This window comes from Passer domesticus, chromosome 22, assembly GCF_036417665.1.
Source record: "Passer domesticus isolate bPasDom1 chromosome 22, bPasDom1.hap1, whole genome shotgun sequence".
Lineage (NCBI taxonomy): Eukaryota > Metazoa > Chordata > Aves > Passeriformes > Passeridae > Passer > Passer domesticus.
Genome location: NC_087495.1, coordinates 967,711 through 994,850, shown reverse-complemented (window position 1 = coordinate 994,850; position 27,140 = coordinate 967,711). Strand labels below are relative to the sequence as shown.

Here is a 27,140-nt window from a genome sequence, read left to right as displayed (position 1 = left end):
ACAGCTGGGGGTCCTGTAGCTGCCCAGCACCCACCTCCTTCCTCCAGCCACCACAGAAGGAGATCCAAGGTAAGATGCTCTGCTCCTGGGCCACGTCACAGGTCCCGTCGTTGGAGCCGGCAGTGCCATGCAGCTGCCAAGGGCTCTGTCTCCAAGAGAGCTCCTGCAGGCAGTCCTGACTCCTCCCAGACCAGTCAGACTCTCAAGCTTCCCAAGGCCAACCCAGTTCCCTCAAGAGCCCCATTTGAAAGTCAGCCCTCATTTAGGCAGTGCCAGTGAGGTCCCCTAAAGCTCCCCCTGGGAGCTTTAAAAGAGTTCCAGATCTTCCCCAGGGGCGAGCTGGGTTCCCTGGAGGTCCCCTGAGGGACCCGGACAAACCCCAGCCCCTCTGCCATCAAACTAATTGCCAAAGCACAAGCCCCTTGCCTCAGCCATGGCTTGAGGACTGGAAGCATCTTGCAGGAAGTGCCTGACAGCCTCCCCAGAGTCCTGCCCAGCCCCCCTGCACAACAGGGCACCTTCCCCGGCACAGAAGCAGGACCTTGGCATCAGCAGACCCAGCCCTGGATGTGTGTCCCCAGCTCCACCACATCCCCTCTCCCAAAAAACCAGCAAGACCAGCTCAGCATTTTTGCTTTTATCTTGGTCAACAGTGGTATCTCCACAATGCCGCGTCCTCAGTTCGTGCTCATTTTCTGCCAAAAAGACACAGGGGGGTCACGGTAAGACCCTGAATGGGGCAAGAATAGCCCCTGGGTGGGGGCAGAGGAAGGGGCACCCACCTCGTTGATCCAGTCGATGTAGGCAGACACCCGGGTGAAGACTGTTGGCTTCTTTTTCATGTTGCAGCTCCATCCAGAGCCGAAGCTGACGATGCCCTCGACCTCCCAGATCCCATCATCGCGCTGGCAGTTCAGGGGGCCTCCAGAATCGCCCTGTGGGGAGAGACAGTGTGGGCCATTGCTCCTGGGCACCCTGCCAACACTCCCCTCATCCCTTCTGGCTCCATCCCCTCTCCTCCCAGTGCCCAGGGTTCCCCAGCATTTGGGCATCCACCACGAGCAGTGCCCACACTCACGTTGCATCCAGAGACGACGCCATCGCCGCCGGCACACACCATGGACTCAAGCACAAGGTCACCCCACCAGTCCCACTTGGAGCAGGTGTCATAATCCACCACGGGCAGCAGAGCCTGCTGCAGAATGTCAGCCAGGGGCCCGTTGGCTGCAATGAGAGCCAAAGCTCGTACCTCACACCCTGTGCCTGCATCCCCTTCCTGGAGACCCCCTCGAGGACCCTCTGCTTACTCCTGATGCGTCCCCAGCCGGTGACATAGCAGGGGTAGTCGTTGGGCAGGACCTTGTCAGCAGCTGGCAGGCAGGAAGCACGGATGGTGTCAGTCTCCTGCACCTCCTCTGCCAGCTTGACCAGGGCAATGTCGTTGCTGCAAGGAGACACGAGACGTGGTCCCTAGCCATGAGAACAGGCCCAATGGCTATGGGGACAAGGGACCACCACCCTGATTGACCCCATCCCCTACATGATGAGGTAGGAGTCCCAATCCTCATGGACGATCGTCTTTTCTACACCGACGGCCACAGAACCAGGCTCATCATCCTCTGACAGGTCCTGCTTGCCCAGCACCACACGGTAGGTCAGGGAAGAGCTGCCAGGGAGAGAGGGGGTGTCAGTCCCCACAGATATCTCATCCTGCTGGTCCAGATGGGCTCCCAGCACCCCAACACCCACCTGATGCAGTGGGCAGCTGTCAGCACCCACTGGGGGGCAATGAGTGTTCCACCACAAGTGTGGTACCAGGACCCAGAGCGGCTGTACTGCAGCGAGATCTGTGAGGGCAGAGGCACAGGGTCAGAGCAGAACGTCCCCATCCCTGTCCCCATCCTTGTGCCCATGCCTGTCCCTGTGCCCCCTCACCTGCCATGGCCAGCTGTGGGCTACAGCATCTTCACCGCCCACCACGCGGGAGCTCAGCTGTGGTGGCACGGCCGGCTGACCGCATCCGTAGGCTGTGGGACACCAGGAAAGGGACATCAGAGGTTGCCTGTCCCCCCTACCCTGACCCTTCCCCATGCCCTGCACCTACCGTAGCCCAGCAGCACGACGAGACAGACGGCTCCCAGCATGGTTGTGCTGAGCAAAGGTGCCGCAATGGGGCTGCTCACCCCTCTTATAGTGTCCGGACTGCTGGGGACCTTGGAGTGGCCCTGCCTGCGGCTGACACGTGGGGACTGTCCCAAGCTGTTGGCACAGGGGCCCCTGAGCCCCTTTGTCAGCTCTTATCTCACTCACCGTCCCACCTGGGAATGGCCACATCTGCCTGTCATGCGCTGGCACCATGCTGGGCCATGGTGGGGACACCTGGCCCTGCTCTGGGAAGGGGCAGGGTGCCTCCTGGGGCACAGGGTCCCTCCTGGGGCACAGTTGTTGGGCAGCTCTCTGCCTGTAATGCTGTCACTGAGGTGCTGGGCAGCCCTGCTGCCCCCCAGCCCTGAGCACTGACTCGCCCAGGACACTCTCTGCCCCCAGCCCCTCAGTGCCCCAGGGAGAAGGCGCTCCCTTTCCCAAAATGCTCATCACTGGGTGTCTCTGAGTTCCTGTCAGTGTTTGTTCACCCTGTGTAGCCATCCTTGGCAGGTCTGGGTGCCTGTTCCTGGTGGCTGCCTTGTGTGTGGCATCATTGTGGGTGCTGGTGGTACATTCTGTGCTCGGGAAAGCCTGGGGGCGAGTGGCTGTGCCATGTATAATTACCAAGCGCATGCATGAGGATTTAGGGTGGCTTTTGCTTTGATTTTTGTTGTCATTTTAGATTGTTGTGTTTATGGTTTGAAGCTGTGGAAGTTTATTTTTGGTGATTCTTTTTGTATCTTTGTATCTTTGGGTGGTGGTTTGTGCCCCAGGGCAGGGTGGGTGTCAGTGCCCTCATGTGTCTGGAGAAGAGCACCTGGACATGTGTGGCTGCTTCTGCCAGAGGGAGCCAGGGCCACCCACGCACCCCAAGGGAATCCAGGAGGACCCAGGATGTGGCTGGAATGGCCTTGTCTCTGTCCAAGTTTTTCCAAGGGTTCAGTGGCACATGTGTCCCCTTCCCCACGCCCTTGCAGTGTGAGATTCTGGTTTGCCCTGTTCTGTGTTGGTTACTTTTGTAGAGAGCACGTGAGTGTACAGGTGGTGCTAGCGCTGATCCTATCTCCCCTGGACCTGTTTTCCTTTGGGAAAAGCGACCCTGCACCCTTCCCCTTGTTTATTTCCCCAGTCCTCTCATCAAGGGAGCCTTGGGACTGGGGTGTCCCATGGGCTGGGGGGAGCAGGGAGCTGGTGCTTGACTTTGGGCAGAGATGGCTCCGTCTTGCCCTTTACCTTCTTCCGTGATGTTGATTGCAGTGGCTTGTCCTTTCTTGGGCCATCCTTGGTGGAGGTGAGGGCAGAGCAGGAGCACTGCAGTGGCACAGTTGTGGTGTTGGGGTGTGTGGTGGAGCTGGAGGAGAGTGGGGGCCCAGGGAGAGATGGGGAACTGCTCTTTTGGGCTTACTGCATGGGCCCCAGTGCTCTTCTCCCTCCTCCTTGTGTTTCAGTGCTGGATGCCTGTCTTGGTTTGAAAAGACAGGTGTCTGTTAAGGAAGGCAGGGGCCTCCCCTGAAATGGAAAATATAAACCTCCTACCTCTTAATTGTTATAATTTTGAAAGTAGAAGGCTCTCAGACAAGAATATGGGAATAGGAATAACAGCTCTTTACTAAGAAAATGAAAAATAATACAAATGGAATAGTACAAATAAAAAAACTATGGACAGAGTCAGAATAGGACCTGACCCCCTGTGGGTCAGGGTGGTGGCAGCAGTCCCATTCCATGTTGGCTCAGCACTCCTGCAATGGCAGCTGTTGTTCTGGTGGAGCAGGGATCCTGGAGAAGGGCTGCCGGGGTCGACTGTTGCTTGTCTCTGCCCCAGCACGGGAAAAAGTGGTTCTGGGTAGGCCGCGCTCTCGAAGAAGGAGTCTGGACTCTTGCTTTCGGTCTTCAGTCGAGTTTATTATTTCTTATCTACAAAGATTTTCTGTCTGTCCAGCTGAGGTCTTTTCAGCAGGACAGCCAAAGGCACTCTCCCCCGCCCACGAGGCGGTTGTCTCTTTTATAATGAAAATTACGTATTCGATATTTACCTTTACTTCCCAATACTTTCTGCCCTTGTTGGCAAGTGTCCTCTTTCTATGAACCAATCCACACATGCCAACATCATCCTGAACATGGATGCCAAGGAGAAGAAAGAAGAAGGACAGGGCACGCCCAAATTCCTCCATCTTGGGACTCCTGATCCATGTACAGAATTCTAGACCCCCCTGTACAATACATAAAACCCCCCTGTACAGTGCATTCTAACTTAAGTTCTAACAAGTGAATAACATCCCCTCACCATTTAGACATGAAATTCTCTCATCTCCTCACCTTCAGGTGTCATTTCTTTAAAAGGATCAAAGTCAAGCCACCAGGTACTTTTGGCAACATTCCAGGGCCTCCGAGCCCCCCAAGGGTTATCTCGGTAGCTCTGGACATCCGGAGTGATGTACTGAGCTCCCACAAAGGGCCAGCTGAACGGCCTTAAGTTCAGCAAGTTGACTTGATCCACCTTCTCCTTCGGTAGCTTGTGTAACCTGTCAAGTGAGGCTCCATACGGCTGCTTTCCATTTTCAGTTCATCCCTACGATGTGACAGGAACCATCAGTGAGATGAGCATAGCGTGTTTCCTCTGCTGGCAGTTGGTTGTATGGTGGAGCTTCTTCAGCACGTGTCACTTGCTCTTGTTCCTCTTCATCAGTGAGACCAAAGTTTTCACCTTCCAGCCAGTTTTCAATTATCTCCAAAATCCCAGGGTGATTCAGGTGTCCAATAAGGGCGTGCTGTGTGATGAGAGTAATTCATTTGCTCCCAGTGGTGTCGGTGGCATGGTGGGTAGTGGGAACCTTTCCTTTAAACATCCACTACAGCACCAGTAGTTGCGCTGCCAGGAGGTGTAGTATTGCATTTTATTTAAATGGTATGCTCTGTCCCACCCCTCCAAAATGTATGGTATATCCCAGGCCTGTGGTATATCCCTGAACCATCATATATCTGTAATCTCATTGGCACAAGTCTGATTCCACGCCCATTTTCAATCCCCCTCTTAAACTGTGTGAGCGAGACCAGTCACTCTCTTAGCCTTTCCCCTCTCTTAGCCCTTCTCCTCCCCTCATGCTCCTTCCCTTTCCTAGGCTCTCCCTCCCGCTCCTTCCCCCTCCCCCCTTCTCCCTCAGTAACCACCATGCTGTTCCTGGGGATGGGACCCCCAATAAACCCTCATGTAATCAGCACCCTCAGAAGCCGTGTGGAGTCTCCTTGCCTGCCTGCTGCTGCCAGCAAATACACAGCCTAGGGGGCCCTCCGGGGACTCCCCGGGGTGCCCCGCCCAAAACGAACTACAACAAGGAGGAGTTGTGCTTCTGTGCCAGTCACCTCCGAGGCGGCTTGGACTCCTTCATAGGAGGCCAAGATTTCTTCTCTGTGGGAGTGTAGTTGGCTTTGGACTCTCTGTAACTTTGGCTCCAGAATCCAGTGGTCGGTCTCGAGTCTCCCCAGGCAGCTTCTGCCAAAGGCTTCAGGACAAGCCATTGTTCCCAGCCACAGAGCAGAGCACATTCTTCACCTCTGGTCCCATCCTGACTGGGTCAAGTGCAACCGTATGAGTGATTCCTGCTTGATCTGGGCAAAGGCTTGTTGCTGTTCAGGGCCCCAGTGGAAATCATTTTTGTGGGTGACCAGGGAGAGAGGGTTCGCGATCTGGCTGTACTTGGGAATGTGCATTCTCCAAAATCCTATGGTGACATTGTTGAGTCAGGGACAGAAAGAAAGACTCCAGTCTTCAGGTGGATCAGAAGTCTTAAGAAGAATCTTTATTAGCAAGAAGCAGTGAGTTTTTAAAGTCTCAGTCACTAGGTGTGACTGGACTGGTCGCAAAGTAGAAAATGTCTCACATTATTGGTGACTATGAATAGCACACTGTAAAGAACCATAAGAATAAACAATGGTTACAGAGAGATAATAATTGTTTGAATTCTTTCAGCTAAGATTCCCAGGCTCAGCCTGGAAGAAATTGTCTCTGTTCTCTCTTTGACTGAACTGAGAATATCCACACTATGGCACCTAGGAAAACTTGTGTTTTCTTCTTGCTGGTTGGTGGAGACATTGTGGTCTTGTTGATGACCTCAGTGGGAATCTGACACCGTCCATCTTGCCACTTTACTCCCAGGAACTGGATCTCTTGGACAGGTCCCTTGACTTTGCTCTTCTTAATGGTGAAGCTGGCTTTTAGCACAATCTGGATGATTGTCTCTCCTTTCTCAAACACTTCCATTGCTGTGTTGCCCCACACAATGATGTCATCGATGTACTGCAGGTGTTCTGGAGCTTCACCCTTTTCCCGTGGAGCCTCTGTCAGTCCATGGCAGATGGTGGGGCTGTGTTTCCATTGCTGGGGCAGTTGGTTCCAGGTGTACTACACACCCCTCCAGGTGAAAGCAAACTGAGGCTTGCATTCTGCTGCCAGAGGAATTGAGAAAAATGCGTTAGCAATGTCAGTAGTGGCGTACCACTTTGCTGCCTTGGACTCCAGATCATACTGGAGATCCAGCATGTCCGGCACAGCGGTGCTCAGCGGTGGTCACTTAATTCAAGGCACAATAGTCCACGGTTAATCTCTATGCTCTGTCAGATTTACGCACAGGCCAAATGGGGCTGTTGAAGGGTGAATGGGTTTTGCTGACCACCCCTTGGCTCTCCGGCTCGCAGATCATTTTGTGGATTCAATACTGCTGGCGGTGCACCGTCAAGGTGGCAATTGGTGCTTGTTGCTCTTCCACCTTCAGGAGTCCTATTGCAGATGGGTTTTCTGACAGTCCAGGCAAGGTGTTCAACTGTTTAATGTTCTTGGCCTCTACAGCAGCTATGCCAAAAGCCCACCTGAGTCCCGTTGGGTCTTTGCAATAGCCGTTCCAAAGGAAGTCTGTGCCCAGAATACACAGGGCCTCTGGGCCAGTCACAATAGGATGTTTCTGCCACTCCTTCCCAGTCAGGCTCACCTCGGCTTCCAACAGGGTCAATTGCTGCTATCCTCACCCCAGCAGTGGAAACAGGTGCTGCCCCCACATGCTCTGCTGGTATCAGGGTACACTGCGCACCAGAATCAACTAAGGCATCATATTTTTGTGGCTCTGATGTGCCAGGCCATTGGATCCACACCATCCAGAAGATCTGGTTTTCCCATGCCTCTCCCTGGCTAGAGGCAGGGCCTCTCTAGCCCTGGTTATTATTCCTTTCCTGGGCATACATGGTGGAGGTACCTTCAAGGGGATCTGACAGATCATACTCAGCAGCTTGGTCATGGGAGGTTGAGGCTACCTTCACTTTAGTGGACCTCCCTTTGTTAGTGTTTCCCTCCTTGAGCTGACACACCCGTGCTGCCAGGACAGAAGTGGGTTTCCCATCCCATCTTCCCATGTCTTCCCCATGGTCATGCAGGAAGAACCATAGGTCAGCCCGTGGGGTGTACCCTCTCTGTCTAGCTGGGGGACGTTGGACTCTGACTTCAGGACCTGTGACTCGCATGGGTGCTGCGTTGATCTTACTCACCTCCTCTCTCATGTCCCTCATCTCCTCTGTGAACTCTCTAATACCAGCAGAGACATGAGCCTGCATCAGGCCATTGATCACACTCTCATAATTTCTAAGCTTGTTGGTGGCAGAGCCCAGTCTCTCGGTTGGTATTGGCATTAATCATTGCAATGAAGGTGGTGTATTGAGATGGCCCCAGATCTGCCAGACTCCACAACATTTGCCCAGTGCACTTGGCCTTCTCGGGGTCATTATCATGCTGTCCATCCTGCCCAAAGAGTACCTCCTATACTGCCACTTCTTTCAACTGTTGGATCCCTTCCTCAAGGGTCTTCCAGTGCATTCTATGGTGGTGCTCCTGCATTCTCTCCCTGTGGACTAACTTATCTCTGACACTCATTAAAAGCCGCTCCCAGAGGGAAAAGGACCCTGGCTCCCTTACAAAACTCTGATTCATACCTGAGTTCTTGGTCAAGAGTCCCAAATTCCTTGCCTCACCACATCCAGTTGGCTGCCTGTACCCATAAGATCCCAGACCTGGAGTAGCCAGGTTGTATAAGCCTCATGTCCTCATCGTACAATGTCTTTGTGCAGATTATGGAGACTTTCATACGTCAGGGACTCAGTGATGATCTCAACCATTGGCTCCTCTGTGGGTTGTGAGTGCCCTCCATTCTTATCCCAATCTGGGTGCTCTGATTGCATCTTAGACCTCGTTTCCACAGGGGCGACTGCTGCTGGCTGTGACTGCCCTTGCAGTTCAGCTGGAACCTGGACAGTTGTAACATCTGTGGGTGCACTATTAGACTCTCTCTTTGAGGCAGGGGGAGGGTTTCTCCCCAGCTGGGAAGATGTATTCCTTCAGCATCTGGCCCATGTCACATATCTCCTTCACCAGAACCCCCACCCAATTTGGGTGGTTCATATCCGAGGTGGGCTGTGGGGCACGCTCAGGCTTTGAGGCAGCAGCATCCCTAAGCTCTGGTGTAGTTGTCAAGGTGGTTATCTAGGTTAATCTTCCTTTATCTCTGAATGCTAAATAGAACAGGCACATCAGTAACACCAAACATTGTATGATATCATTAGTATTTAGAGTGGATCTGAACCCTTTGAAAACTGATAGGGCAGACCCAAAGAGATGGTTGAAAGGTTGGGAGAAAATTTCCCCTGGTGTGATTTCCTCACAGGAGGTACTATTATTAAAGTAACCCCAAAACCATACAGTTAGTGTGTGATAGCTGTTAATCCATGTGCCTGCTTTCCAGAGGAAATTAAAAATACATGAATTCCTCACCTTATTAACCCATAAAGCAAACTGGATAACAGCCACAGCAGCCTTAGTTGTAGGACCCATGTTTAGATAAGGGCCTGCAAATGGAAGAAATACAGTCACGAGCACGTGCCACCCAAACCACAGTAAGCTAGACTACATGGCAACACTTAATGAGGTTTCCACATCAGCAAACAAAAATTAGATTGCTAAAGAACTGTTATTCCCTTTTTTCACCCTTTTTCTCTCTATGTCCTCTAGCCCCACAATGGGCACCAAAAATCTGCCTTAGTTTCAAAAGAGAGGTGACTGCTTAAGAAAGGTAGGAGCCTGTCCTGAAATGGAAAATGTAAACCCCCTCCTTCCAAATTGTTATAATTTTGAAATTAAAAGGCTCTCAGGCAAGAATATGGGAATAGGAATAAGAGTTCTTTACTAGGAAAACTAATAAAAAACCCAAAACAAATCAAATGTAATAGTATAAACAAAAAAACTATGGACAGAGTCAGAATAGGACCTGACCCCCTGTGGGTCAGGGTGGTGGCAGCAGTCCCATTAACTGGAAGGTCATCCCTCCTGGAGTGACAGCTGTGGTTCTGGTGGAGCAGGGATCCTGGAGAAGGGTGTAGTTTTCCTCTGTAGGTCTGGTGGTGTTGTAGATGGGCCTGGTCTTCCTCTGGGAATGCAGTGGAGAAGAAAGCTGATCCTCTGGGAATCCAGTGGGGAAAGGCTGACTGTGGTCTTCCAGATCTCAGATTCTGTCCAGATAGGAATGCTTGGCTCCTCCCCTGGGCAGAGCTACTCGCAGTGGGATGATGCAATTTTTGAAGTCATGTGGTGAGACTCAATGGGCCGTGAACAGAAGCGATCTCCTGCAGGGAGGATTGGTTATGGAAGAGACTTCCCAATGAACAGCAGAGAACTGTTCCACAGATAGGAGTAGAATACACACCCACATTTCCAACCCAAGACAATGCCCCTGAGCGGAGGCCTGGATGTGGACTGGCACCATGTGTCAGGGCAGGGCTTCCCTATGCTCTGTGCCATCAGCATCAGGATGCTGCCCAGTGTCAGGGGAGTTTGTTCATGTGTCCCTGGGTGTCCCGAGCTCTCATTCCCAGGAGTGAGTAAAGATCATGTTTAACATGTAATATTTATGTAAGTGATTGTATAAGTACTTATATTTCAACAGTGAAGAAAAAGTAACGAACTTCATGAAGTTCTATCGTATTCTTTTAAACTTCCCATTATTCTCCCATATTGTTAAATACTTAATAATGGACACATCCTATAGAGTGTATATAAGATGTTAGACATTTAATAAAAATATAGCTTACACTTCTTTAGGTTAACCTGTAGATTTACTGTGTCTGTCGTAAATTGTATGAACAGAATATAACAATAATTGACAATGGACATGGAAGTACAACAAATATTTGTTCATCTCTATGCAGCCATAGAGATAAAAAGCAGTTGAGGCTGAAGTCACTGAGTTTGTTCAGCTGGAGGAAGCTGAGGCCAGACCTCACTGGAGGCTGCAGCTCCACCCGAGGGGCAGCTCTGCTCTCTGCTCTCTGTGACCAGGGACAGGTCCCGAGGGAACGGCTGGAGCTGTGGCCAAGGACAGAGTGGATGTTAGAAAAAGGTTCTTCACCCAGAGGGATCACAATCCTTCACCATGTCCTGGGCAGGGGGACACTGGTTATTGGGATGACACACACTGTGCGGGGTACCCGTGCCTGGCTGGGGCAGGGCTGATGCCCCAGCAGAGAGGCTTGTGGCACTCTGGGGCCTTGTCCAGGGCTCCTCCGTCCAGCAAAGCCCCGCTGAGGATGGCACACAATGCACAAGTACATGCACAACAGGCTGTGACACCAGGGTCCTGCACTCCCAGCCCAAACAACTGTCCCCATGGCACATGTGGGTACATGCAGAGGGGACAGGGGCACCCCACATTGCCCAGGTGTCCATGGGCAGCCTGGAGCTCTCCATCCGAGCCAGCAGATCCTGCTGCCAATCCCATGCCAGTGTCCCAAGCACCTGGCCCCATGCTGCTGTGCAGAGTAGCCACCTCCACACATCAGCTGAGTGGCAGGACTTTAATTGCCTTTGGGGTGATCCCTACAGTTCCTTTGCCATAGCACATTTGCTGTCCATCCAAACCATTTCCCACCCTGCATCCCTCGTCACCTGCTGAAGCTTTGATCGGGCTGACAATTGCCAGGGGGTCCCTGGAGAGTCCCCAAGGGGCTCAAACGGTGCCAGGGCTCGTGTCAGTGCTCTTGGGCCCCGGTGCAGGTGCCAGTGTTGCTCTCTGGGCAGGTGATGGTGCTGCTCAATGGTGCAGTGGCACCGTGGTTCCTGAAGAAGGCACAGTCCATCATGGCCCCCAGCGAGCCTGAGCTGCTGCTGTCCATCCCTGCTGGCTCTGCTCCTCCTTCCACGCCGTGAGGATCCTGGCTGGGCTCCAGCAGCCACGAGGGATGATGGTGTGATGGATGGCTCTGCTCAGGGGCTCATGGTGCTGTACCCACCCCCTCTTCCTGGGCAGCTCCTTCACAGCTGCTGCCACCAACGCGCTGCCTTCTTCCTGGAAAACTTCCCTGCCTCCTCCCGGGCAGCCTGGGCTCCTCCTGGGAACCCCACAGCTGGGGTCCTGTAGCTGCCCAGCACCCACCTCCTTCCTCCAGCCACCACAGAAGGAGATCCAAGGTAAGATGCTCTGCTCCTGGGCCACGTCACAGGTCCCGTCGTTGGAGCCGGCAGTGCCATGCAGCTGCCAAGGGCTCTGTCTCCAAGAGAGCTCCTGCAGGCAGCCCTGACCCCTCCCAGACCAGTCAGACTCTCAAGCTCCCCAAGGCCAACCCAGTTCCCTCAAGAGCCCCATTTGAAAGTCAGCCCTCATTTAGGCAGTGCCAGTGAGGTCCCCTAAAGCTCCCCCTGGGAGCTTTAAGAGTTCCAGATCGTCCACAAGGGCCAGCTGTGTTCCCTGGAGGTCCCATGAAGGATCCGGAGAAACCCCAGCCTCTCTGCCACCAAACTAATTGCCAAAGCACAAGCCCCTTGCCTCAGCCATGGCTTGAGGACTGGAAGCATCTTGCAGGTGTGCCCGACAGCCTCCCCAGTGTCCTGCCCAGCCCCCCTGCACAACAGGGGCATCTTCCCCAGCACAGAAGCTGGACCTTGGCATCAGCAGACCCAGCCCTGGATGTGTGTCCCCAGCTCCACCACATCCCCTCTCCCAAAAAAACCAGCAAGACCAGCTCAGCATTTTTGCTTTTATCTTGGTCAACAGTGGTATCTCCACAATGCCGCGTCCTCAGTTCGTGCTCATTTTCTGCCAAAAAGACACAGGGGGGTCATGGTAAGACCCTGAGTGGGGCAAGAATAGCCCCTGGGTGGGGGCAGAGGAAGGGGAACCCACCTCGTTGATCCAGTCGATGTAGGCAGACACCCGGGTGAAGACTGTTGGCTTCTTTTTCCAGTTGCAGCCCTGGCTGGAGACGAAGCTGGCGATGCCCTCGACCTCCCAGATCCCATCATCGCGCTGGCAGTTCAGGGGGCCTCCAGAATCGCCCTGTGGGGAGAGACAGTGTGGGCCATTGCTCCTGGGCACTCTGCCAACACTCCCCTCATCCCTCCTGGCCATCCACCACCATGGCTCCATCCCCTCTCCTCCCAGTGCCCAGGGTTCCCCAGCATTTGGGCATCCACCACGAGCAGTGCCCACACTCACGTTGCATCCAGAGACGACGCCATCGCCGCCGGCACACACCATGGTGCTGCGCACGTTGCTGCCCCACCAGTCCCAACTGGAGCAGGTTTCATAATCCACCACAGGCAGCAGAGCCTGCTGCAGAATGTCAGCCAGGGGCCCGTTGGCTGCAATGAGAGCCAAAGCTCGTACCTCACACCCTGTGCCAGCATGCCCTTCCTGGAGACCCTGCTGGGGACGCCCCACTTACTCCTCATGCTTCCCCAGCCGGTGACATAGCAGGGGTAGTCGTTGGGCAGGACCTTGTCAGCAGCTGGCAGGCAGGCAGCACGGATGTTGTCAGTCTCCTGCACCTCCTCTGCCAGCTTGACCAGGGCAATGTCGTTGCTGCAAGGGGACACAAACCGTGGCCCCTGGCCATGAGAAATAGGTTCCTGGCCAGGGGAACAAGGGTCCATGGCCACACACACCACAACACAGTCCTGATGCACCCCATCCCCTACCGGACAAAGTAGGAGTCCCATTTCTCATGGACGATAATCTTCTCCACAGCCACAGCTAGAGAACCGGGCTCATCAGCCTTTGACACGTCCTGCCTGCCCAGCGCCACACGGTAGGTCATGGAAGAGCTGCCAGGGAGAGAGGGGATGTCAGTCCCCACAGATATCTCATCCTGGTGGTACAGATGGCTCCCAGCACCCCAACACCCACCTGATGCAGTGGGCAGCTGTCAGCACCCACTGGGGGCCAATGAGGGTCCCGCCACAGTAGTGATTCCAGGACCCAGAGCGGCTGTACTGCAGCGAGATCTGTGAGGGCGGAGGCACAGGGTCAGAGCAGAACGTCCCCATCCCTGTCCCCATCCCCGTGCCCATGCCAGTCCCTGTGCCCCCTCACCTGCCATGGCCAGCTGTGGGCTACAGCATCTTCACCGCCCACCACGCGGGAGCTCAGCTGTGGTGGCACGGCCGGCTGACCGCATCCGTAGGCTGTGGGACACCAGCAAAGGGACATCAGAGGCTGCCTGTCCCCCCTGCCCTGACCCTTCCCCATCCCCTGCACCTACCGTAGCCCAGCAGCACGACGAGACAGACAGCTCCCAGCATGGTTGTGCTGAGCAAAGGTGCCGCAATGGGGCTGCTCACCCCTCTTATAGTGTCCGGACTGCTGGGGACCTTGGAGTGGCCCTGCCTGCGGCTGACACGTGGGGACTGTCCCAAGCTGTGGGCACAGGGACTCCTCAGCCCCATCACCCACTCTTATCTCACTCACCGTCCCACCTGGGAATGGCCACATCTGCCTGTCATGCGCTGGCACCATGCTGGGCCATGGTGGGGACACCTGGCCCTGCTCTGGGAAGGGGCAGGGCGCCTCCTGGGGCACAGGGTCCCTCCTGGGGCACAGTTGTTGGGCAGCTCTCTGCCTGTAATGCTGTCACTGAGGTGCTGGGCAGCCCTGCTGCCCCCCAGCCCTGAGCACTGACTCGCCCAGGACACTCTCTGCCCCCAGCCCCTCAGTGCCCCAGGGAGAAGGCGCTCCCTTTCCCAAAATGCTCATCACTGGGTGTCTCTGAGTCCCTGTTAGTGTTTGTTCACATTGTGTACCCATCCTTGGCAGGTCTGGGTGCTTGTTCCTGATGGCTGCCTTGTGTGTGGCATCATTGTGGGTGCTGGTGGTACATTCTGTGCTCGGGAAAGCTGGGGGTGAGTGGCTGTGCCATGTATAATTACCAAGTGCATGCATGAGGATTAGGGTGGCTTTTTCTTTTCTTTATGCTGTTATATTAGATTGTTGTGTTTATGGTTTGAAGCTGTGGAAGTTTATTTTTGGTGATTCTTTTTGTATCTTTGTATCTTTGGGTGGTGGTTTGTGCCCCAGGGCAGGGTGGGTGTCAGTGCCCTCATATGTCTGGAGAAGAGCACCTGGACATGTGTGGCTGCTTCTGCCAGAGGGAGCCAGGGCCACCCACGCACCCCGAGGGGCTCCAGCAGGAGCCAGGATGTGGCTGGAATGGCCTTGCCTCTGTCCAAGTTTTTCCAGGAACTCAGTGGTACATGTGTCCCCTTCCCCATGCCCTTGCAGTGTGAGATTCTGGTTTGCCCTGTTCTGTGTTGGCTACTTTTGCAGAGAGCACCTGGGTGTACAGGTGGTGCTAGCACTGATCCTATCTCCCCTGGACCTGTTTTCCTTTGGGAAAAGCGACCCTGCACCCTTCCCCTTGTTTATTTCCCCAGTCCTCTCACCAAGGGAGCCTTGGGACTGGGGTGTCCCATGGGCTGGGGGGAGCAGGGAGCTGGTGCTTGACTTTGGGCAGAGATGGCTCCGTCTTGCCCTTTACCTTCTTCCGTGATGTTGATTGCAGTGGCTTGTCCTTTCTTGGGACATCCTTGGTGGAGGTGAGGACAGAGCAGGAGCACTGCAGTGGCACATTTGTGGTGTTGGGGTGTGTGGTGGAGCTGGAGGAGAGTGGGGGCCCAGGGAGAGATGGGGAAATGCTCTTTTGGGCTTACTGCATGGGCCCCAGTGCTCTTGTCTCTCCTCCATGTGTTTCAGTGCTGGATGCCTGTCTTGGTTTGAAAAGACAGGTGTCTGTTAAGGAAGACAGGAGCCTCCCCTGAAATGGAAAATATAAACCTCCTACCTCTGAATTGTTATAATTTTTAAATTTAAAGGCTCTCAGGCAAGAATATGGGAATAGGAATAAGAGTTCTTTACTAAGAAAATGAAAAAAATACAAATGGAATAGTACAAAGAAATAAATTATGGACAGAGTCAGAATACAACCTGACACCCTGTGGGTCAGGGTGGTGGCAGCAGTCCCATTCCATGGTGGTTCATCCCTCCTGCAGTGCCAGCTGTGGTTCTGGGAGAAGCAGGGATCCTGGAGAAGGGTGTAGTTTTCCTCTGAAGGTCCAGCGGTGGTGTAGGTGGGCCTGGTCTTCCTCTGGGAATGCAGTGGAGAAGAGAGCTGATCCTCTGGGAATCCAGTGGGGAAAGGCTGACTGTGGTCTTCCAGATCTCAGATTCTGTCCAGATAGGAATGCTTGGCTCCTCCCCTGGGCAGAGCTACTCGCAGTGGGATGATGCAATTTTTGAAGTCATGTGGTGAGACTCAATGGGCCGTGAACAGAAGCTATCTCCTGCAGGGAAGATTGGTTGTGGAAGAGACTTCCCAATGAACAGCAGAGAACTGTTCCACAGATAGGAGTAGAATACACACCCACATTTCCAACCTAAGACAATGCCCCTGAGCGGAGGCCTGGATGTGGACTGGCACCATGTGTCAGGGCAGGGCTCCCCTATGCTCTGTGCCATCAGCATCAGGATGCTGCCCAGTGTCAGGGGAGTTTGTTCATGTGTCCCTGGGTGACCTGAGCTCTCATTCCCAGGAGTGGGTAAAAGATCACTTTTAACCTGTAATTTTGTCCTGGGTTGAGAAGGAAGTGAGTTTTTTGGGAAGTTGCGGTCAAAACCAATCAGTGGTCAAATTTGAATACTGGCACCTGTTGTGGCCACTGAAGACATGGGCCGCGTCTGAGAACACAGGGGGTTAAAAGGCAGAGAATGCCCAGGGAACTCTGTTCGTTGGGGTCCGTGAAAGAGGAGGGACCTCCCCTGTGGGGCTGGGTGGCGGAGGGGAAGCCATGCGGCCTGGCTGAGGTAGGCTGAGGAGCCTCGGGCAGAGGAGGGGGTGAAGGCCTTGCAGGATGGAAGGGTGGAGGAGCCCTGAGAGGCATCGGGCAGCCCCCTCGGGGGAGAGAGAGTGAGAGACAGACAGAGAGAGAGCCTGTGCCTGTGCTGCAGCCTTGGAATTTGATATTTTGCTATCATGTGCTGGCAGCATGGCTGGCCGAGAAGAAGAAGAGGGGTGCGGCCCGAGCAGGTGCCCGGCAGCAGTGGGAGTTCTGGGCAGGCAGAGCCGAAGATTTTAACCCTTTTCTGGGATAATGGAAACCTACCAAAACCTGATCCTCCTGGATCTGGATGAGAAGAGAGAGAGAGATGGAAGAGGAGGAAATGAGCAAGTGTGGTGAAAGTTTGTGCAAGTAGAAGATGTCAGAAGGAGTTGAGAGGAATCCTAGGTGGGTGGAGATGATGGAGCGGCCTTGGGCTGGACTCTTTTCTTGTATAGCCATGGACAAACCCATTTTTCCTGTGACACAGAGACTGCATTTAGGGGGAGGCAATGGCTTGGAGCCAAGAGATTGCAGTGATGTTATGTGAATCAGTGGCATGAACAGAGATGGATGAGGAGGATGTGGTAATGCTCTCTGTCTTCAGTGAAGAGGAAGGTCTCTGTTCTTAAGACCCCTCGGCCCCAGGGGGTGAATCTGGGGGGCACTGGTGTCCCAGAAGTGAGAGACTGTTGCTGTTTTGGAACTGGGCAAAGCATCCCTGAAAAGGGAACTCTAGAAGCAGCTGTGGTCCATGCACAGTGGTGAGAGCACTGGACATGGAAGGCAGAAGTTAGGAGGGCAGATGCTGTCCTGGCGTGCCACGAGTGACATAGAAACAAAAGAGGTTTCAACTGTGTTTCCAAAGGAAGCCTATGGCACAAGAGGGGCTCCTTTCTCCTTAATGAACTGAAAGTTGATTATCTGAGGGGTGGTGACAGGATTGAAAAGCTAAGGTCTTATTTCATGTTGTGGTGCAAACTGGGGGAAGGAGGAGGAGGAATGGTTTAGAAAGATTGTATTCTGAGTTCTGTGCCTGTTCCTTTTTATATATTGTAGTTAATAAAGTTTTTTTCCCTTTATTCCTAAGTGGGACTAAGTGGGAGCCTGCTTGCCTCTATTTCTGGTCACATCTCACAGCAGCCACTGGGAAGAATATATTTTCATAGGACACTAGAATTGTGCCAGTGTCAAACCATGACAAATATTTATATAAGTGATTGTATGAGTACTAATATTTCAAAAGTGAAGTAAAAGTTATAAACTTCATGAAATTTTATTGTATTCTTTTAAACTTTTCCTTTTTCTCCCAAATTGTTAAATACTTAATAATGGACACATCCTATAGAGTTTATATAAGATGTTAGACATTTAATAAAAATAAAGTTACACCTCTTTTGGTTAACTTACAGATTTATTGTGTCAATTATAAATTGTATGAAAAGAATATGACAAAATTGATAATTAACACGGAAGCATAACAAATATTTGCTAAACTCTATGCAGCTATAGAGATTAAAAGCAGTTGAGGCTGAAGTCACTGAGTTTGTTCAGCTGGAGGAAGCTGAGGCCAGACCTCACTGGAGGCTGCAGCTCCACCCGAGGGGCAGCTCTGCTCTCTGCTCTCTGTGACCAGGGACAGGTCCCGAGGGAACGGCTGGAGCTGTGGCCAAGGACAGAGTGGATGTTAGAAAAAGGTTCTTCACCCAGAGGGATCACAACCCTTCACCACGTCCTGGGCAGGGGGACACTGGTTATTGGGATGACACACACTGTGCGGGGTACCCGTGCCTGGCTGGGGCAGGGCTGATGCCCCAGCAGAGAGGCTTGTGGCACTCTGGGGCCTTGTCCAGGGCTCCTCCGTCCAGCAAAGCCCCGCTGAGGATGGCACACAATGCACAAGTACATGCACAACAGGCTGTGACACCAGGGTCCTGCACTCCCAGCCCAAACAACTGTCCCCATGGCACATGTGGGTACATGCAGAGCGGACAGGGGCACCCCACATTGCCCAGGTGTCCATGGGCAGCCTGGAGCTCTCCATCCGAGCCAGCAGATCCTGCTGCCAATCCCATGCCAGTGTCCCAAGCACCTGGCCCCATGCTGCTGTGCAGAGTAGCCACCTCCACACATCAGCTGAGTGGCAGGACTTTAATTGCCTTTGGGGTGACCCCTACAGTTCCTTTGCCATAGCACATTTGCTGTCCATCCAAACCATTTCCCACCCTGCATCCCTCGTCACCTGCTGAAGCTTTGATCGGGCTGACAGTTGCCAGGGGGTCCCTGGAGAGTCCCCAAGGGGCTCACACGGTGCCAGGGTTCATGCCAGTGCTCTTGGGCCCTGGTGCAGGTGCCAGTGTTGCTCTCTGGGCAGGTGATGGTGCTGCTCAATGGTGCAGTGGCACCATGGCACCTAAAGCAGGCACAGTCCATCACGGCCCCCAGCGAGCCTGAGCTGCTGCTGTCCATCCCTGCTGGCTCTGCTCCTCCTTCCACGCCGTGAGGATCCTGGCTGGGCTCCAGCAGCCACGAGGGATGATGGTGTGATGGATGGCTCTGCTCAGGGGCTCATGGTGCTGTACCCACCCCCTCTTCCTGGGCAGCTCCTTCACAGCTGCTGCCACCAACGCGCTGCCTTCTTCCTGGAAAACTTCCCTGCCTCCTCCCGGGCAGCCTGGGCTCCTCCTGGGAACCCCACAGCTGGGGTCCTGTAGCTGCCCAGCACCCACCTCCTTCCTCCAGCCACCACAGAAGGAGATCCAAGGTAAGATGCTCTGCTCCTGGGCCACGTCACAGGTCCCGTCGTTGGAGCCGGCAGTGCCATGCAGCTGCCAAGGGCTCTGTCTCCAAGAGAGCTCCTGCAGGCAGCCCTGACCCCTCCCAGACCAGTCAGACTCTCAAGCTTCCCAAGGCCAACCCAGTTCCCTCAAGAGCCCCATTTGAAAGTCAGCCCTCATTTAGGCAGTGCCAGTGAGGTCCCCTAAAGCTCCCCCTGGGAGCTTTAAGAGTTCCAGATCTTCCCCAGGGGCCAGCTGGGTTCCCTGGAGATCCCCTGAGGGACCCGGACAAACCCCAGCCCCTCTGCCATCAAACTAATTGCCAAAGCACAAGACGGCTTGAGGACTGGAAGCATCTTGCAGGAAGTGCCCGACTGCCTCCCCAGAGTCCTGCCCAGCCCCACTGCACAACAGGGCACCTTCCCCGGCACAGAAGCAGGACCTTGGCATCAGCAGACCCAGCCCTGGATGTGTGTCCCCAGCTCCACCACATCCCCTCTCCCAAAAAAACCAGCAAGACCAGCTCAGCATTTTTGCTTTTATCTTGGTCAACAGTGGTATCTCCACAATGCCGCGTCCTCAGTTCGTGCTCATTTTCTGCCAAAAAGACACAGGGGGGTCATGGTAAGACCCTGAGTGGGGCAAGAATAGCCCCTGGGTGGGGGCAGAGGAAGGGGCACCCACCTTGTTGATCCAGTCGATGTAGGCAGACACCCGGGTGAAGACTGTTGGCTTCCTTTTCAAGTTGCAGCTCCGGCTGGAGCCGAAGCTGACGATGCCCTCGACCTCCCAGATCCCATCATCGCGCTGGCAGTTCAGGGGGCCTCCAGAATCGCCCTGTGGGGAGAGACAGTGTGGGCCATTGCTCCTGGGCACTCTGCCAACACTCCCCTCATCCCTCCTGGCCATCCACCACCATGGCTCCATCCCCTCTCCTCCCAGTGCCCAGGGTTCCCCAGCATTTGGGCATCCACCACGAGTAGTGCCCACACTCACGTTGCATCCAGAGACGACGCCATCGCCGCCGGCACACACCATGGTGCTGCGCACGTTGCTGCCCCACCAGTCCCAACTGGAGCAGGTTTCATAATCCACCACAGGCAGCAGAGCCTGCTGCAGAATGTCAGCCAGGGGCCCGTTGGCTGCAATGAGAGCCAATGCTCGTACCTCACACCCTGTGCCAGCATGCCCTTCCTGGAGACCCTGCTGGGGACACCCCACTTACTCCTCATGCTTCCCCAGCCGGTGACATAGCAGGGGTAGTCGTTGGGCAGGACCTTGTCAGCAGCTGGCAGGCAGGCAGCACGGATGTTGTCAGTCTCCTGCACCTCCTCTGCCAGCTTGACCAGGGCAATGTCATTGCTGCAAGGAGACACAAGACGTGGTCCCTGGCCATGAGAACAGGATCCATGGCCACACAAACCACAAACCACCCCTGATGCACCCCATTCCCTACGTGATGTAGTAGGAGTTCCACTTCTCATGGACGATAATCTTCTCCACAGCCACAGCTAGAGAACCGGGCTCATCAGCCTGTGACACGTCCTGCCTGCCCAGCGCCACACGGTAGGTTAGGGAAGAGCTGCCAGGGAGAGAGGGGGTGTCAGTCCCCACAGATATCTCATCCTGCTGGTACAGATGGGCTCCCAGCACCCCAACACCCACCTGATGCAGTGGGCAGCTGTCAGCACCCACTGGGGGGCAATGAGGGTCCCGCCACAATAGTGATTCCAGGACCCAGAGCGGCTGTACTGCAGCGAGATCTGTGAGGGCAGAGGCACAGGGTCAGAGCAGAACGTCCCCATCCCTGTCCCCATCCCTGTGCCCATGCCAGTCCCTGTGCCCCCTCACCTGCCATGGCCAGCTGTGGGCTACAGCATCTTCACCGCCCACCACGCGGGAGCTCAGCTGTGGTGGCACGGCCGGCTGACCGCATCCGTAGGCTGTGGGACACCAGCAAAGGGACATCAGAGGCTGCCTGTCCCCCCTGCCCTGACCCTTCCCCATCCCCTGCACCTACCGTAGCCCAGCAGCAGGAAGAGACAGACGGCTCCCAGCATGGTTGTGCTGAGCAAAGGTGCCGCAATGGGGCTGCTCACCCCTCTTATAGTGTCCGGACTGCTGGCGACCTTGGAGTGGCCCTGCCTGCCGCTGACACGTGGGGACTGTCCCAAGCTGTTGGCACAGGGACTCCTCAGCCCCATCACCCACTCTTATCGCACTCACCGTCCCACCTGGGAATGGCCACATCTGCCTGTCATGCGCTGGCACCATGCTGGGCCATGGTGGGGACACCTGGCCCTGCTCTGGGAAGGGGCAGGCTGCCTCCTGGGGCACAGGGTCCCTCCTGGGGCAGCCCCCTACCCATGACGGTGTCAGTGAGGTGCTGGTCAGCCCTGCTGCCCCCCAGCCTCGAGAACTGACTTCACCAGGACACTGCCCCCTCACCCCACCTCCCCTGAGGCACAAGGTCTCCTTATCTCACTCTTGATATGGTCAAGACCAGCCAAAACCCCACAGGTGCCACAGGCTGGGACAGGCTCAGGTATCAGCAGTGCTGTCGATGGCCTTCAGTACACATCCTCACACCTGGAAGGTCCCTGCATCTTCCCAAACCATTGTGCCATACAGGTGGCCCAATGAGCCACGGCTCATCCCTGTTCAGTGCCACCATCTCCAGTGGGAGCTGTGTCCCCACGGGCACACCCCACTCCCCAAGTTCCTTCCCCCCATCCAAGCCCCTGCCACAGAAATGCCCATCCCGCAGCTGCACCCCAGCAACCAGCACTTAAGAAATATAATATTTATTTGGGATTAAATTAAAAAAAACATAACACACCCCCTATACCGCCACTTGGGGGACACTGTGGGACAGATGTTGGTTTTTACAGCCACCCACAAACACGAGAGCCTCAGTGACCAATGCTAGCCACTTATGGCCACCATGCTCATCCTGCCAGGCTGAATACAACATAAAAAAACCATAATACAGCCCCATGAGCCAGCAGCTGCCTTTCTGTACATCTTTGATCAAAATAAAGAGAGACACAGCTCCTGAGGGGCTCCATTTCAGCTGGGTGGGCACGCACCCCCAGCACCACACACACACACACAAACACACAGAGCCCCTCTACCAGCACCTTGCCCTTGCCATGGCTTTTGTCACTGGTGTCAGACATAGCAATACCAACAGATGCTGAGCCAGCATGGCCACCAAAACACCCACCATAGTCACCTGTGCAAGCCCCCATCCTGCAAACCTCCCAATGCACTCACAACATAAAACAGTCTGGGCACAGGTGTCCCAGGGACAGACATTCTGGACATAGCTCCCCTGGGACTCAGCAGCAGCAGCAACCCCCAGTGCAGCTGCAGGCAGAGAACAGGGTGCTGTTCAGGGTGAGGGACACGCTGGGGAGGTGGGGGTACGAACAACACCTACAGACACCACAGCAATAGGGGAGGGGAAGCCAGGGCTGACTGGGCTCTGCCAACAAGGTGGGCGCTGTGCCGAGCCTGCGCCGGGATCCTGCCAGCAGCCCAGGTGACACACGGCTCGGGCATCACTCCCGGCACGGCTGCCACGTGGCACAGACAGCGCTGCCAGTCTGGGCACTGCTGACCAGTCCTGCCTGGCCCTGTCACTGCGTGAAGGTGGACTGCAGCTCCTTGAAGGCTGCCTTCCTCTGCTTTAGCTCCTCTGCCTGCTTCTTCTTCTCCTCCTGCTCTGCTTTGATCTCCTCCTCAAACCTGCTGGCTTCGTTGATGGCTTGTGCCTGTGGATAGAAATGTTCAGCTGTGAGCTCTGCCAAGCTCTCCTGCCCACCCCAACATCTCCACCTCCTGCCTACCCGGCACCAAACTGCCCTGCTGCATTGCCGTCTTGCAGTGGGGCCTCCTGAGCCCTGCCTCACCTTGGCCTCAAAGAAGTTCTTGGCGCCTTTTACCCCCTCGGTGGAGACATCGATCTCAGAGAGCCGGGCCAGGGCGTGCAGCCCACTGTCCTCCTGCAGCTCGCCCGCTGCTGCCTTCCGGAAAATCAGCAGGAACTGCAAGGGGAGATGGTAGCATTGGCTCCCTGAAGACCTCAAAGCCACCACAGCCACTGCCCACCTTCTCACCAGCTTGAACAGTGGCTGGGGACATCTCCCTCCCAGCGTGGAGCCTCCTATCCCCTCACCTCTCGAAAACTGAGCTTGCTGTCCAGGTCTTCATCCACCTCCTTAATCATGTTCTTCAGTCCCAGGTGTGTCTGTGGAGCCCCCAGCTTCTCCATCATCAGCTTCAGCTCCATCAGGTCAATGAAGCCATCTTTCCCTGCGTCGTACCTGCAGGATGGTGGCACAATCCTGACACATCACCACAGGGTGCAGAGCCCACATAGCCCCCCACACTGAATCCCCAGCAGCAGACCCCTGTGTGCTCTCACACTAGCTGGGAAGTGAAGAGGGCTCAGCAAGGACTTGGGCACTGATGGTCTCTGGCAGCTCTCCAGACCACAGGGAACTGCCTCTGAACCACTAACAACCCCCCGGAGCATTATCCAGGATCGTGCCTGTTTCCGTGCGGCACTTGGCAGGAGAACCTGCCAGGATGCTGCCAAGCCTGCTGCCAGCTCCCTGTGCCAGGAGCCTGAGCACACGCTCCCTTTGGCTGCAGCATGGGATAACAAGCCATGGGACAAAGCCCACCGGGCACCGCTCCCCAAGTCACAGTGAGCTCTGCTCACTGATGCTACCTACAGACCTATCAGGAATGACCCTCCTCAGACTCCTGCCTGTGGCCGTGCCACAGTCCCCTCCAGCTTCCCCACAGCCACCCTGCTGTTCTCTCCCCTGCCTGTGCACCATGGGCTGTGCCAGCAGCGTGCTGGCGTGGCACAGCAGGATCTCCATGGGGAGTCAGCACAGAGCCACGCTTTGTACGTTGTAGGTGGATAGCTACTCACAGCACCCGTTGTGACAAGGCTTTTTTTTGTATCTTGTCACTGCAGCAGCCACGCAGAGCCCCGGCTCCCCATCCTGCAGGTCCGTGACTCATCTGTACCTCCCCTGCTGCTGTCTGCTTCGTCCATGTCTCCAGCACCTTCCTGATCTGCCAGGGACCCCAAAATGGGGCTGGTCCTGCTCATCCCTGCCTACTGCTGCCATCAGCCTCAGAGTGGGACTGCGGGTACAGATGCCACATGATTTTTGCCTCTAGTACCCCTCTTGGAGCATACGATCATAGAATCATGGAATGGTTTGGGTTAGAATAGATTTTAAAGACCACCTCATTCCAATCCCCTGCCATGGGCAGGGACACCTTCCCAGTTTGTTCCAAGCCCTGTTCAATTGGGCCTTGGACACTTCTATGGATGGGGCAGCCACAGCTTCTCTGGACAACCTGTGCCAGGGCCTCACCACTCTCACAGGGGATGAACCTCCTCCCAGTATCCAAACTAACCCTGCCCTCTCTCACTTTTGAAGACTTTCCTCCTTGTCCTGTCACTCCATGCCCTTGTCCAAAGTCCTTCTCCATCCTGCATCCCACAGAGTTTCTCTGCAAGGGATGAGTTGCCTGGCCTGACTTTGCCACTTCATCCCACGCATGCCACTTCCCCAGATGCAGGGCACCTTCATTCTCTCAATCCCCTTCTCTGTTTCTTTTTGGGATACCAGCATCCTGCATCTCCCAAAGGGCATCATCTCCCCTGTGGAGAGCCAAAACCCTTCCCTGCTTCACTTTATCCTCTACAGGCGGATTGTCACATCCCCAGGACAGCAGCAGCAGCGAGGACGGTGTGGCAGGGCTCTGCTGCAGAGCATCCTTCCCTTGGGAAACCCCCAGCTCCCAAACCTCCCCAGTGGCTCGCAGCCCCGGCGCTGCTCCTTTCGCTGCGGCGAGACGCCGCAGCTGTCAGAGCAAACACGTCTGCTCCGAGCGCCGCTCCCGCCTGCGCGGCGCCGACACCGCCCGGCCACCTGCGCCCGGAGCGGCCCGGCACGGCCATCGCCTGCGGCACCGGGGCGGCCCCGTCCCCCCGCGGGCCCCCGCACGCTGCCCCCGCCCTGGCTCCCTTCTGCTGCAATGCACGGCTCGCTGCCGTGTGCAGGCGGGGGGTGACAGCCCCCCAGGAGGACACGGGAACAGGGAGGCTCCGTGCGCCGCCAGGGCTGCTGACAGGGTGTGCCCGCACCCCACGCAGCCCCCCAGCCTCGTGGACGGGGGTCACCGCCTCCAGCTCCCCAGTTCCTCCGCCTCCCCGCTCGGGTCCGAGCGAGACCACCCAGGACGGCGATGCGGCTCCTGTCCCCGGTGCCAGGCGGGCTGAGGGCTACTGGCATGTCGCAGCCATCCTCCGCCTGTACTGCATGTCCGCGCTTTCCCGGAGTCGCGCTGTCTCCACGCCTCCCGCACAAAGCACGCAGCGCGGGATCCATGGGGATGCTCCGGGCTGTCCCGTTTGCCCCCGGCTACTCCCGCGCGTACCAGCGTGACCACAGCTGGAGTCACCCCGATTTCTGGCTCCCCCTGGAAATTTCCAGGGCTGGAGGCTCGCTGCCAGCTCCCCCCTTCGAGGGGCCGGGGGCCGAGCTTGTGCTCCGAGTCACGCTCCGCCACGCGTGGTGGCACGCAGCGCGGGCAGGGATGCTGAGGACACGCCAGCCTGGCCTCTGCGGCCCCGGGAGCTGCAGGGATGTGGGATCGCTCGGTGATGCGGCAGAAGGAATGTGGGGGTTCCCGGTCCCCGGTCCCCTCTTTCAGACCCCCTTCTCTGGCCTCAGCACCAGGGTACCCCCTCATGGGGGACAGGAGGCTCCTTCTGCGAGAATTTCGGGGCGCACAGGAACGCCTGCGGCAAGGGGATAGCTGGAGGAAGGTGTCCCCGGCACCAATCCTGGGAGGGGTTTTGGGAGGACAGGGGTGTCCCTGGCATCCCTCCTGAGAGGGGCAGGAGAGGCATCCCTCCTGCAAGGAACTGGATGTGCCTTGCATCCCTGCTGCACAGAGCTGGGGCGGGGGAGTCTCCGACAAGAACCGGGAGATCCCTCCCGCAAGAGGCTGAGGTGCATGGGGGTCATTCTCACCAGGAATAGGGGGGTCCCGCCGCAAGCACGGGGCGGGAGGCGCTGGGACACCCGCCCTGCTAGAAGCCGGGATGCAGGAACCGGGATGTCCTGGGTGCCGGATGCCCGGTGTCCCCCGTCCCCCCCGGCGCTGCCATCCGGGGACCCCCCGCTCCCTGTGCCCCACACTCACTGTCGGAAGAGCCGTTCCATGTCGCGGAGCTGCCGCCGGGAGAACTCGCGGAACTCCCCGGCGGGGCTGAAGACGCGGCGGCCACCGCCCCCGGGCGAGCCCTCGCCCACCGCCCGCCCCGCGGGGCTGCCCGGCGCCGGCCCCGGCCGCGGCCCCCGGCCCCGCCGCCCCTCCGGCTCCTCCGCCGCCGCCGCCATGGTGCGGTGCCCGGATGGCCGCGCCGCTCCGCCCCGCTCCGCCCCGGGGCCGGGCTGCGGCCCCCCGGCTCCTGCGCCCGCCCCGGGGGGCTCGGGCTGCCCGCCCCCGTCAGCACATCCCGTCCCCCCGGGCCGCCCCGCCCGCCCGGCTCCCGCACCGGCCCCGAGGGTGCCCTCCCCGCCGCCCTCCATCAGCCATCACCGTCCCTTCAGACCCCCTCCCCTCCACCGGCAGCATCGGCACGGCTCATCAGTCCCCCGGCGGGACCAGCCTGGGATGGTCTTTAAGGCCCGGCATCACCATACCCCGGTGGGATCCCCCGGACCATTTTGAGGATCCCTTTCAACCCAAACCAGCCCATGATTCTGTGAGCCTACAGGCTCGAGTACGGGGAGTCTGGTGCACTCACAACCACCTGTGCTCTTGCCATCTCCGTCCATTTCTGACCCAGAGTTTGCCAAAGGTGGCATGGAGAGGACACACAGAGTCATGGAGCAGCCCAACATCTCCAGATACACCTGCAGAGGATGCCCACGGCAGCACCTTTAACCTACTCAAGCATCGGTCAAGGTCATGCTTTGCCCCAGAGTAAACCCAGGCATTCA

General features: G+C 56.2%; 4 protein-coding genes across 20 annotated transcripts in view; all 4 read right to left on the bottom strand.

Annotated features, from left to right (window-relative positions):
• Nucleotides 1–622: 622 nt before the first annotated feature.
• On the bottom strand, nucleotides 623–16,304 carry LOC135285248 (chymotrypsin-C-like). Its single transcript, XM_064397362.1, has 10 exons — nucleotides 15,429–16,304; nucleotides 3,379–3,607; nucleotides 2,105–2,235; nucleotides 1,936–2,027; nucleotides 1,750–1,847; nucleotides 1,541–1,666; nucleotides 1,308–1,444; nucleotides 1,079–1,224; nucleotides 783–935; nucleotides 623–695 (listed from the first exon to the last, which is right to left on the bottom strand). Exons 2-10 carry the CDS (start codon nucleotides 3,423–3,425, stop codon nucleotides 678–680), a joined length of 948 nt encoding a protein of 315 aa, XP_064253432.1. The 5' UTR covers nucleotides 3,426–3,607; nucleotides 15,429–16,304; the 3' UTR covers nucleotides 623–677.
• LOC135285247 (chymotrypsin-C-like) lies at nucleotides 10,288–14,041 on the bottom strand. Its single transcript, XM_064397361.1, has 9 exons — nucleotides 13,711–14,041; nucleotides 13,542–13,633; nucleotides 13,356–13,453; nucleotides 13,148–13,273; nucleotides 12,895–13,031; nucleotides 12,666–12,811; nucleotides 12,354–12,506; nucleotides 11,120–12,266; nucleotides 10,288–10,540 (listed from the first exon to the last, which is right to left on the bottom strand). Exons 1-8 carry the CDS (start codon nucleotides 13,892–13,894, stop codon nucleotides 12,249–12,251), a joined length of 954 nt encoding a protein of 317 aa, XP_064253431.1. The 5' UTR covers nucleotides 13,895–14,041; the 3' UTR covers nucleotides 10,288–10,540; nucleotides 11,120–12,248.
• A 3,315-nt stretch (nucleotides 16,305–19,619) lies between the features above and the next one.
• LOC135285246 (chymotrypsin-C-like) lies at nucleotides 19,620–21,737 on the bottom strand. Its single transcript, XM_064397360.1, has 8 exons — nucleotides 21,116–21,737; nucleotides 20,947–21,038; nucleotides 20,761–20,858; nucleotides 20,552–20,677; nucleotides 20,321–20,457; nucleotides 20,092–20,237; nucleotides 19,780–19,932; nucleotides 19,620–19,692 (listed from the first exon to the last, which is right to left on the bottom strand). The coding sequence occupies exons 1-8, from the start codon at nucleotides 21,297–21,299 to the stop codon at nucleotides 19,675–19,677; spliced, it is 954 nt and encodes a 317-aa protein (XP_064253430.1). The 5' UTR covers nucleotides 21,300–21,737; the 3' UTR covers nucleotides 19,620–19,674.
• Nucleotides 21,738–21,883: 146 nt separating this feature from the next.
• LOC135285229 (EF-hand domain-containing protein D2) overlaps nucleotides 21,884–27,140 on the bottom strand; it is a 24,286-nt gene continuing 19,029 nt past the window's right edge. For 14 of the 17 annotated variants that reach the window (XM_064397288.1, XM_064397298.1, XM_064397292.1 and 11 more), the window contains one exon: nucleotides 23,288–23,423. Coding sequence is in view for 2 of the 17 variants with exons in the window: in XM_064397307.1 (XP_064253377.1) it covers nucleotides 22,737–22,871; nucleotides 23,010–23,144; nucleotides 23,276–23,423; nucleotides 26,338–26,534 (615 nt within the window). In the remaining 15 variants the exon portion in view is untranslated. Of the gene's footprint in view, nucleotides 22,872–23,009; nucleotides 23,145–23,275; nucleotides 23,424–26,337; nucleotides 26,552–26,750; nucleotides 27,054–27,140 lie in introns of those variants that run through there. The other 3 variants (XM_064397307.1, XM_064397309.1, XM_064397289.1) reach the window with 3 other exon arrangements.